This window comes from Balaenoptera borealis (assembly GCF_965194805.1).
Source record: "Balaenoptera borealis genome assembly, chromosome: 7".
NCBI classification, from domain to species: Eukaryota; Metazoa; Chordata; class Mammalia; order Artiodactyla; family Balaenopteridae; genus Balaenoptera; species Balaenoptera borealis.
Genome location: NC_138864.1, coordinates 55,042,433 through 55,054,947, shown reverse-complemented (window position 1 = coordinate 55,054,947; position 12,515 = coordinate 55,042,433). Strand labels below are relative to the sequence as shown.

The 12,515-nt window shown below is 38.3% G+C and overlaps 1 protein-coding gene across 12 annotated transcripts in view; it reads right to left on the bottom strand.

Moving 5' to 3' along the window:
• The window catches only part of RAPGEF5 (Rap guanine nucleotide exchange factor 5), a 219,801-nt gene that overhangs the window by 36,421 nt on the left and 170,865 nt on the right, over positions 1–12,515 (bottom strand). For 10 of the 12 annotated variants that reach the window (XR_014246424.1, XR_014246425.1, XR_014246426.1 and 7 more), the window contains 6 exons: positions 12,240–12,318; positions 9,664–9,808; positions 8,423–8,520; positions 6,598–6,628; positions 5,574–5,652; positions 3,245–3,412 (listed from right to left, as the gene is read on the bottom strand). Coding sequence is in view for 8 of the 12 variants with exons in the window: in XM_082398268.1 (XP_082254394.1) it covers positions 3,245–3,412; positions 5,574–5,652; positions 6,598–6,628; positions 8,423–8,520; positions 9,664–9,808; positions 12,240–12,318 (600 nt within the window). In the remaining 4 variants the exon portion in view is untranslated. The remainder of the gene's footprint in view (positions 1–3,244; positions 3,413–5,573; positions 5,653–6,597; positions 6,629–8,422; positions 8,521–9,663; positions 9,809–12,239; positions 12,319–12,515) is intronic. The other 2 variants (XM_082398270.1, XM_082398269.1) reach the window with 1 other exon arrangement.

The following is a 12,515-nucleotide window of genomic DNA, read 5'->3' as shown; positions in this document are numbered from 1 at the left end:
ATTGGTAACAGTTGAGTATATTTCCATCCTGATCTTTATGCAAATATGTGTGTACACACATGTACATATGGTCACAATTATTATTTATATGTTTGCATTAATAATCACTATAGATATACGTATTTGTAATTATTCCTTATGTGGTTTTATATTCCCATTTTAAGTACTTACCCACTTGTCAAAATTATTTATAATGTCACGTCATGTGTAGTTGATTATGTAACAGTCTATTATGCCATCATTTAATCTTTCCTCTGTTGTTGAACATTTAATGGTTTCCAGTTTTTTTTGCTCATATAAATTAGATAGCGAGAACCATGCTAAACACTAGCACAGGGACCAGCACATAACAGGGGTTTGATAAATGGGATCTATTATTACAGCAGCCATATATATATTGCCAAAGTCAACATCTTTGTGCATAAATCTTTGGCTGCTTATAGATGATTTTCTTAAGATAGATTCCCAGTAGTGGAATTCCTAGGTCAAAGCGAAGGAACATTTTTAAAGTTTCTGATACAAGCTGCCAAACTGCTTTCCAATTCTTACACCCACCAACGCTCACCATTCCTTTGAATAAGTTTACTGTTTTGCTAAAATCAAAAATAGATTCTCAGATTACTTTGTGTTTCTTGACTACTAGTCAAGGTGAATATTTTCATCTATTCTTCTTCTATTTTATTCCCCTATTGTTCCTGTCCTTTGGCCATTTTTCTACCATAGGTGGGCCCTTATAGCACAATAGGCTTCTCATAGAAAAATGTCCTCCCCCCACCTACAAGATGCAGATGGGAATCGACCAAAGTGATACTCAACTTTATTCCACTGTGACATAATCAGCCTCTCCTAAGGTAGTCCTCCACTTACCCAGCATGGTTGGAAATACAATATGCCACATCTCTTTTTCTAGAAAACTTAATCAGTTCAAGAGCCAGATTTTGTTTTGAACATTTCTGCTTGATACAGAGTACACAAATGATACTCGAATACATTCTTTATGGCCCAGCATTGCAAAGATCAGTAGTATTGTCACATCGGGCTGTTGATGTCGGCAGTAAATGGTCCCACATAGCCGGGATCTGACGTTCTTCTATCTCCTCCCTCTTTAGCTACAATTTCTTGCAACCCTCTGTGTGCCCATATATACCTTATATCTGACTTTATAAGAGCCATTCTGCATTTGCTATGGAATTTGCATTCTGCAAATGCCATGGCTTTCAGACAGTAATTTTTCCATTTGCTAAGAAGTGTTTTTCTTACTTTCAGATTTGTCACTACACCATGAACGATGAAAAGTGATAGGATTTTAAGCTCTGAGTAACTGGGTAGGTTTCTGTTACTACATACATATATACCTAACTTGGGTACAAAACAGCTAGAAACCTATTGCAAGCTGTGAGGGTAATAGTACCAGTCCTTTTAGAAAAGTCCACAAAACCTACAACATGGCCAACATCTCTAAACTTTTTTTAACAAAAAGAAAATAACTGTAGATCTCACTGTCATTTCATTTTGATGTAGCATTTAAAACATTTATTAAAAAGTACATAACTAGAGCAAGGAATACATTAAGCTCTGTGGGCTTTTTTTTCTTCATAAGAACATTATTGCTTGGGGGATATGAAGCTGCAGGCAGAAAGGTTCTTAACAGACAAAACTACTAATTGATGGAAAATGATGGCATATTTCCAAACCTATGAGATAATTCAAGAGATAAACTGATATTGCTAGTGATGATTAGCTATAAGTCTATACACATTAGAACGAGAGATGAATCTAATAGAGTGTAAAAATCGTATTTCACAGCCATCAAACAGATATTGGGTAGTAAAAGACGCACTCATTAATTCCCAGATTCACGTGTGGCCCTGGGCCGACTCTGAGTCAGCCTCCAAGGGGGTGTGGGTCTCAGCTGTGCCACCAGGTTCTCTCAGGGTCCTTCTTTCTCCGTCACCTTCCGTCTGCATGGGGACCCAGTGATTACTTTCTGTAATGGTATTGCCTTGAGAGGCAAATGCTGATTGTGATGAAGCTTAATACTGTTTAGAATCATTTAATATCTTTGGTCACTTAAAATTAATATACAAATATATTTATCTGGAATACCTAATATATTTTATGAAACGTTCAACTACTCCCTGATTAAAATTCACGTAGTCCACATGTTTCTGAAATTTTTGCTCTTTTTCTTTAGAGAATGTTTTGATGGGATGTACAACGCCCAGGGAGAGGAAGGAGCGACTCACTTACTAGGACAGGGGAGGTGGGCTGTATTTGTTTGAATATGTAATCAACTAGCTTGTAGGACCATTTTACCTGCCTCTGAGTAACAAAGCGAAAGAGGCAATGTTCCATCACATAATGCTTTCGCATCAACTACAATACATTCTGATCTTCTTCTCCTGACTCTAGAACGATAACAAAGGGTAAACAGGAATGCCCTTTATCTGCTCCCCCCTCCCCGGCCCGCCCCATCTCTGGCTGATTAGTTTACACAGTACTCCCATTTTTCAACTACTGGGACTAAGTCACTTTCTTTGTATTTTTCTCAGGGTTAATGAGATATTAAATAAAGATCGTAAGCCAAAAAAGGAGGCCAGTGACACTGAGATCTGACAGGCTCCAGTGAAAATGCAGGGGTCTGTTCAGGTCACACAGATCAATAGTATCAGCTTGTAATCTGTGTGATCTTATTCAAAACAGACAATAAACCATTCTCTGAGGATAAATAAGGCCCAACAGAGGCAAAAACTATAACCAGGGCTCACTCTCCATGTCTGCCCGAAGGAACACTGCCTGTGAGCTTTCAGCTTATTGTACAGTTTTTATTTCCTTCAATAGGGAGTCTTTATGTATTAAACTGTCAGCCAGCAAAATGACTAGTTCAAGGCTGCCTTTCTTTTTTCTTCGGAAAGTAATTTCATCCTTTAGCAGTTTCCCAAGTTAATTTAAATATGAAAACAGAAGGCTTATCTAGAGTACAAAATATGTAAAGCTTTATAATATATTTCAAAACACTGGCGCGCTTCTCTGTTCAGTTCTTGGGGAGGAAATTCAGTATCCAACAGTACCCAACTGTTGTCATGGAAACACCTCTGGTAGGCGGCTTCTTATTGTTAGAGTGGTCAACCAGCTGCAGACCCAGAAGGGACGCGCTGCACGTTTACTCCATAAAAATGTCAACTCTCTCCTCCTGGAGGCAATCCAGTGAAAGATTAATATTCAAAGACAGAAAATAATTTACCCCCAGAGAACGTGACGGCTACCAGAGCCAGATCCTCTTCCGCATGCTGGATCTTTTCCGCCACAACTCTCAGGATCTCGTGGGCTGTACTGGAAACTTTTGCCTTCACGCTGACATAGGAGTGCTCCGTTATATACACGTGACAGAAAACTGCATGAGGTGAGAGAACTGTGAGTAGACAGAGAACAACTGTGGCCGTGAGGTACAGACTTTTCACCCAAATCAAGGCACCCGCCACACTATTCCCTGTAGCACAGAGCAGACACAGCTAGATTTACATATATATGTGTGCACATGGGTGCCTGAGGGCACAGCAATGCGAGCTTGCACACATGTGAGATGGAGACGTGATAAAGCTGCTGAGCAAGGTGGAGTAGTGCTTAAGCATCCCATACTGTAGTGAGAGACCCACATCATGCAAAAGCGTCTGCTCAGGGTGGCGGCAGCCTGGGCCACAGCACAGTGGGATCTGTGCAACAGGGACTAGACTTCGGAGTCCCTTCTTTGAGGGTTACTGTGATCTCCCAAAGCAGTCTATTAAAGCGTCTAATTCAAACATTTTTGTTTTACACTTCACCTCTGGACAGGCACAGTGGGCTCAGTAAAGACCACCACATTTTGTTATTTGAATTCTCATAAGCTTATCTAAAAAATCTGTCACTTGCTATGGTTTTTGGCTTCAGCTTTCTTGCTCATATAAGAATGAACCTCCGCGCACCGTCCCTCCACCCATATCAAGGTGGTAGTGAGTTTAGTTTTCAAATGGAGGTCACATTTCCAGCCTTTTTAATTTCCTTTTTCTTGTCTGTGGTACTAATCATTATTACTAGGACATTATCACTATTAGGGTGAATGGGCCCTGGAAAAAATGTTTCTTTATGATTTAATAGCAGAAACTGTAGCAATGCAAATAACTGACACGTTATTTGTCTCTTGTATCAGCCATTCTGAATGTATAAAACACCAGCTTCTTTACTAAAGACAGAAGGACAATAATATACTTAGATATTCTTCTCTTCTAGATTGCAAAAAAAAAAAAAAAAAATGGGGAGTGCAGGTCCTAGAGAAATTTCATATGCAATTTAAATGGCACCACAAAAATAAACCCAGGAATGTTTGCACAGAAATGCAAATGAAGCAAAAGACAAACTATGGGTTTACTAGTACAAACCTCAAAGTAAACATGCCACCAAGAGGCACTGACAGTATTTTGTTTTGGGTTTGGTTGGGTGTGTCACTAAAAGCATAGCATCTAACAAATAGCTGTTTTATGTGTTGTCAACAGACTTGTGAGAGACAAAAGGCTTCTTTCCTTACACAAAAAGACGGAATTTTGGAGCAAGGCAAAGATGCAGTCTACAAACTACTAAATGTGGGGAAAGTTTACAGCTTGCTCAGTAAAATGATGAACAAAAAGAGGAGGGGGGGTCTTGAAATACTCAGACTCTTTGAAACTCAGCTTGGAAAAGTATACAATTAATTGTAAGACAAATGGGAAAGGAAGGTCAGCAACTGAGAGATGAGGAGGTAAGGTCATTCCATTCGTTCCTCCACTTGGTACAGGTGACACTTATGCCCCAACGAGTGCCATCATGTTTGGTTATACACAAACAATGGAACAGAAGAGGTATCCTGTGACATTTTGTTGTTTAAACATTCAATAAGTTGAATATTCAACGTCCACACTTAAAATTTCAGCGCTGTCGGGAAAGGTGAATTAAAAGAGAAAGTCTCCAAGTCACAATAGCATGAACATTTGAATTGCTGTGTTTCCCAGCTCTGCCCTTGACTCAACCTTTATCTAAACAGGAGGAAACCATTTCCGGTTCCGTTATAAAACAGTAATGTAGAAAAGCACGCCAGGGGCTTCCCTGGTGGCGCAGTGGTTAAGAATCCGCCTGCCAATGCAGGGGACACGGGTTCGATCCCTGGTCTGGGAAGATCCTACATGCCGCGGGGCAACTAAGCCCGTGCGCCACAACTACTGAGCCTGTGCTCTAGAGCCCGCAAGCCGCAACTACTGAGCCTGCCTGCTGCAACTACTGAAGCCCGTGCACCTAGAGCCCATGCTCCACAACCAGAAAAGCCACCGCAATGAGAAGCCCGTGCATCACAACGAAGAGTGACCCCCACTCGTCGCACCTAGAGAAAAGCCTGCGTGCAGCAACGAAGACCCAACATAGCCAAAAATAAATAAGTAACTTAATTAATTAAATTAAAAAAAAAAAGAAAGCACATCAGCACCTTCAGAGTGCTACAAAGGTTCGGAGAACGATGGTGATCAGCTGCTACGCCACCTGCCCCAGACCCTTGTTCAAACCATACTCACTTTCCTCTGTTTCCGTCACAGTTCCTCTATGCTGGAGCCAGTTCTCCTTAAGACTGAATTGGTGGAAAAGGGCTTTATTCTGCAAGAAGGGAGAACAAGAACAATGAATGAATGTATTGCTGCCCTTTGGAAAACTAGAGCTGTTTGCAACATGTTCCAAAAGGGCGTGCCAATTTTTTTTTTTTTAATATGAAATCCACCCATCTAATCTTAGAGGAATAAACTGGGAGTTGCCTCAATTAATGCATGTGGAGGTGGAGAGTCTGAGCAACATGATAGACCTTGGCCAAGGGAAAAAGCCCCCAAAATGATTCTCTGCAACATGCCGGAGAATATGGGCGTGATTTTTAACCCTGGCTACTACAAACACCCATAGCTTCTTCTCCTGAGAAAGACATGGGTTCCCCATCCCAACAGCAACCTTGCTTTTGGATAAAGCCACGTCGAGATAGTTTCATACTTCTGCTGTAGTGCAATGACTTGCTTAAGAGAAATAGGTACATGATTCATTATGATTATCCATCACCTGATATATCAGCTCCTACAAAACTTGTGCCTGACATCTCATTTAGCATTTCCCCCCCCCCAAGTTGAAGAGGAAACACATTCATTCTGGCTACCATCTCTCTTTCTGTTGGGTTGAAGGGTTCCAACCTTTTTCTTACAAGACTTCCTTACTCTTGCAGGCAAGAGTCTTGCATAGATGGTTTTCTATCTTTGTATCAATGACTAAAAATCAAATTTACATCACTCTGGGGATGTTGGGGAAACTCTGAGACTCCAAAACGCACCACAAAAATTCAAAATGTCATAAAGTCAAGGGCACCTGGCTGAAACTGAATCTGCACAAGCACAGGGAAAGCTAAGTGAGGTAGGAGCGGGGAGGCAAGGTGCAGCCCCCGGCTCCCCACCTGGCCCTCCTCTGCTAGAGGCAGCGTTCATTAATTATGAAGAAATACCAAGTGGGCCAAGGCCAGGCCTCCAAACCAGATCACCCCGTTTCAGACAGAAGGGGCGGCCTTACCTTCCTCTGCGGTGAATATTCATCTACAGTGCTGAAAGGAAAAGGACAAGACATCAGTCTTTGTCTCAAACCCAGAATAATGTAGTGATTGTCACAGAGACTCCTTTTCAGGCAGTGGGCAGAGGTTTTTGCTTTTCAGAAAGATAAAACACACAGTATTCATTAGTTTACTATGCATAACACACTTGACATTGGGCTCTGGATTTCCAGTGAACCAGGAAGAAAAGAAGCTATTTATTCAACAGGTATATTTTGCTTTCTACCCATAGAAATGGAGCATTGAGGAAATAACTGGATTTATTTCCACAGAAACTCTAAGTTTTCTCATATTTGGCTAGATTTTAGGTGAAATTATTGTTCTTTAGATAGCTAAATAAGTCAGCCAAGGCAGATCTTTTCCAGGATGTTTCTATGTGTGGTGGAACTGGGGGATCTTCTGCAGGTCCCCAGCTCAAATCTTATTCCAGGATCTAGACATATTTCATCACCTTGTACCAAAGAGGCAAGAATCATGTCTCAGACAACTTTCTTACTTAAATCTTTTATTTCCCAGTTTTATGTAAGTTTTTAAATGGAATGTATTAAATTCCATTAATTTATTTAATGCATTTAAATGTGTACTAAACCAGAATTAAATTTTCCCAACTGTAAGAAGGCCTGCCTTACAGCATAGATCAACTTCCATGTAGGGGATTATTCTGATGTAAAGGTTTCTTTCTTTTTCTTTTTTGCTTCATTTGTTTGTTCATATTTTCATACTAGTCTTAGGCTATCGAAATTTATTACAGTGTAGACTGTGATAAAAGAAGACCACCAAAATTCACAACATTCATTTCTAACACCCTGCAACTCATTTCTGTATTCCTAAATGTGTGATTTTCCTGATTGGGACTGAGGTTTATACATAATTTGTTTGCACCCTAAAATTCTTTATATAGCCTTTACTAAATAGGATATCCCTTTACTAAAATTAAGTCAAGATCTCCCTTTACTACATAGGATCTCTCTTTACTAAAATTAAGTCAGGCTTTAAATCTCAAATCAATAATCTGAAAGGCCTGAATTAACATTTCCTATGAGAAGTGCATTTGTGACTGCTGAAATCTTAATAGAAGTTTTTCACAACTTGACAACAGATGTGTTTTACGTTTAAAAAGTAGAAACTACATTGTAAATCAGAGAACAATTTTTCCCTTCAGATTAACTTTGCAGCTATATCTGAAAACTGAATAATGACTTGATGTTTTCATTTACCAAAATTAATAAGAGTTAGTGGTAAATCAGAGTAAAGTCAGGTATTAGCAATATGAAAGACTAATGATAGATAACTTAGTGATACACCTTGGATATGACAAAAGTCACTGAATAAATGCTTTCCTTTAATTTTTCTGAATTGATAAAGAAACTTCAGGGAATCCATAAAATTGAACTTTAAAAATGCACCATGACTTGCTGGGACCTATTTATAAAACTTTTTTCCTATTCATTAGAGATAGCTATGAGTTCCCCCAAATGACAAGTTAAACATTTACACTTTTAAAACTAAATAGTAATTTATTAGATAATTGTTCTTATGTACCCAGACTGTCATGGCTCAGTTTGTTTCTATCATACCAAACAGGGTTAAAAAAAAAATAGCCAATAAGCTTGATTTAGTGTTCATTCATCTTGAGATATAAAAACAAATATTTACTACTAGAAAACCTAAGGAATCAAGATAAATCTCAGATTCAAAATGTTCAAAATGATATATATGAGACACCCCCAATTCTATCACATGTTGTGCTGCTTTCTTTTACTAACTGTGATGAGGAAAATTACTTACTGACGACGGTGCATTCCAAGTATCTTTTGAAATTCTTTCAGTTCTTTTTCAAGTATTGGGTATTCATATACATCATCCAGTACATTTCTGTATATGGTCTAGGGGAAAAAGAAAATTTCAGCTTAATTGGTTTGATGCCTATTTTGTAAGGATTAAGATTCACAGAGTGGTTAACCTGCTCAGGGAAATAAGTGGAATCCAGAACGCTGGGGGTTAAACCAGGTACCAATGAGATCCTGAGTGGGATTCCACCTCCTAGCCCCTCGCTCACCTGGTGTGGCTCTGTGGAAGCTTTTACAGGCTATAGGTAGGGAAAGGTGGAAACTTAAGAGATCTCCGGCTGGCTACTCAAAATTTCCATGCCTGTTCTATATTTTTAGAAATAATATCCACATAACCATTTGAGAGTGAAAAAATCCATTGAATTAAACTACCCAGTTGTTTTGAAAATAACATTAGTTTAGTCAGAGACTTGATTTAAACCAGTTTTTAACTGGATGTCTAAGTGATATCTGAATTTTGAAATCAAAGTGATTTCTTTCACGAAAGGCAAAATCAGTTTAGATACTTGCCTATTCTGAAATAGAACTCTTCCCTGCTCAAATTCCACTGTACCCCTTCTCTGTGTTAACTTGCACAGCTAATACGGTTTTGGTGGCCAAAAGAATCCAACTGTTTACAAACTATCTCCAGAGAATCATCGGTATTGAAAAGATATTGCAGCCTACTAATGATTAGACACATTTATCAGCTTATCCAATTTCAAATGTAAATCTAGGTTAGTATCTATTTTATAAGTTATTATTGCTTTAATGTCTCAAACTATACCAGGTCCTGAAAAGGTTTCACAATGTATACATTGTCACTATAGGTTTTAAATGATAAATGTTTTATCCCATTATTGTAGATATGGGAATTGTTAGTTTAAAGTTATAATACATCTCAACATATTAAACAGTATCAAGCTTTAAAGTAAGTTTTATTTTATGTTCCTTAATTATTTCATTTGCAGTCAAAATTCCCATGACTTATATAAAATAAATAACCTTAAATGAGTGACTATAAAACTTGCCTTCTTCTATGTAAGGAATATCAGGCTTCAGAGGTCAAAACAAATTAATACTTTGAATCATAACTTCAATATTACAAACAAGTTAAATGACTGTAACCTACGAATGAGATTTTTGAAATCAGTCATTTGGCATAAAAGAATTACTCAATAACTGGATGTTTTACATTACCTTTAAAAACATTTTTGAATGTTCATCTTCATGTAGCCAGTCTTTGTACAGAGCAATCCACTGGGAAACAAGATGCAAGACCTTCCGTTTCCGACAAGGAACATCTGAGTTTTCTTCTTTGCCTTGATACTTCTTAGCAGAATAGGTGCAAATGGTTAAGAAAATTACGTTGTTGCAAGTGAAAAATATGAAGAGATCCGTTTATTCTTGCTTTCACAAAATATGCTAAAGCACATTTTCCAAAAAATCTACAAGTACCTGAATATGCAGGAAGAAAAGAATATGTGTAGGGAGAGTAAAAGGTGTGCACTGAAGAGGGTAAGCCCAGGAAAACGATTTACATAACATGGTGGCAGGCCGTGAGGATAAGGACTGGACCATAGAACTGACAGCTGCTGACATAGCTCCACAGGCAGCATGGGTTAATGCCACCTCCAAGACACCCTAGGTGGCCCACTAATCACAAGAGATTAATGGGCTCCAAGAGATCTGGCCTCACTACATAGGTGGACACTGTTTCCATAAAAGTTAGATCAGAACTAGGCCAGATACACTTTGATCATCAGAAATTCACGTTCTAAAGTAGCGCCAAATGAGCACGGATTTCTGGAGCATAATTTGTGATATGATTCAAAAGCTCACCCTAGGAATTTATGTGAAAAAAAAAATGGATAAATGTGCAAATGTAAGTAAAAAAGGGCTGCTAATTTTCATTTTCACTGGAATAAAAAAATATTGAATAGGAATAACCTAAATGCTTCAACCACTGAGGACAGTTAAATAAATTACTGCATATCCATTTAACGGGCTTTTCTATAGCCATAAAACTGATGGTCCAGCACTATATTTACTGACACAAGACATTCACAGTATACTGTTAAGTAGGAAAGCAAGTAAGAAAAGTATACGATAGGATCATCCATTTCTATTAACTATGCTTATTTATATATTCATTACCTGGAAAGATATATACTGATAGTTAACAGTGGCTTCTTAAGGTAATGAGATTTCAGAGAACATGAATTATTTTTATTGTACTTATAAGCATTTCCCAATTTGTATACAATGACTATGTGTTAACTATGCTGTTAAAATTATATAAAAATAACAACCTCAAAGGCAACATGCTTAAAGCCTTAGGAATGAGACAGAAGCTTGGCGCTTTCCAAAACAACCTAGCATTTTTGCCCCCCAAATTATCATTCTGAGTATCTTGGACACACTGAAAAGTTAACTAGAAATAGAAAATGCTATGATACCAAACACAGGTAGGTTTTGGGGTTACTGGACAGGATTCTATATTCTTTAATGCTGATATATAATTGCAAAATAGGAATCAATTCTGTATCAGGCTTTGTAACTATTTTAAAACATAATTCAGTCACTGTCTCCCCAACCTGCAAAAGGACATCAAGGACTGAATGGATAAAAAAGATGTGGTACGTATATATACAATGGAATACTACTATATATATATAAAAAACTGAATCACTTTGCTGTACAGCAGAAATTAACACAACATTGTAAATCAAATATACTTCAATAAAAAAATAAAATAGAGGAGAAAAGTAATAGCTAACCCTGAACATTTCAGAATGGCTATATCTGGAGAAAAAATACTTATAATCCTTGTTATGTCACCATGAAATTAAAGCAACTAACTCAGGAAAAAAAAAAAAAAAGTACATCAAGGACATCTGATTTCTTTGATTTCTACCTGTGAAACAAACTCAAGCAAACACAAAAAGAATCTACTGAAGTATCATTTCTTCTAGTTTTTCTCTTGAAAGGCATAATATAAAGATTTATCTTACATTATTTCCACTTATGCAAATGTTCTTTTCCTCTTTTCCTGTAACTATCATGGCTTGACTAATGATAAAGAAAAAACTCTTCCTTAAACGTTGTGAGGCAAGACACTCGTTCGGAAATTTTGAGTGCCTTTCCTTGGCGTGGCTTTCCAGCCTTTGATCTGTTGCATCTCTTCTAGTTAGTGTATGCAATCCTAAAGCCTCCTTAACTGGTCATCAACCTTCTAATCACATCCATCATCCTAAGACAGCGTGCCCTGACAAAGCTCTGAAACGATGACAGTTGATTACGGGGGTAAGACCTCCCAAGTGGGGAATCCTTGTCTCCCCCGGGATACTTGCCCAGAAACACACTATCACATATGTATATTTTCCCATCACATGGTCTGGCACTAACTGACTGATTGTCTTCTAAGTTCAGTTATTGCCAATCCACTCAACCTCTTGACTCTGGTGTTTACCCAGCAGGCCAAATTCATCTCCAGATTCTGAAGTCTTGAGATGTAGGTTTGAAGAAAACATAATATCGACAGCACAATTTACCCACGACGTAGAATGTGAAAACAGCAGCTCTGCATTCATTTCCAGTTCCCCCTGCCTAGTCTGTCTCATTTCATCTTTCACCTTGGCTATCAAGACATGAATATTTAACACAGCCACACTCTACCGAGGGGTTGAGTAAATGAAGAAAGGCAGTTAATTCCTAATGTGAGACATCTGTCTGAGAGGAAGCCGACACAGCATCCTGAAGTTAATGAAGGATATTGCCTCAACAGCGCCTGGCACAAGTCGTCAGTTGTCATGAAGACTGTGTACGTGAGAAGGAAGTCATCAAGCAGGGTCTCTGCAAAGAAAGGAAAACAAACACAAGGTGAGCAAATCGGTGATAAGAGGGGCAGCCGCTTAGCCAGGCCCTGGAACAGTGTGCACAGAAGAAATATGACAAATGGTGGTGGCAGTGGGAGGGCTGAGGTTAGGAGAATTTTAGCCACAAAATACGTTATTTAGCAAAGTTATTTTTTAAAACTCTTTATATAGAAC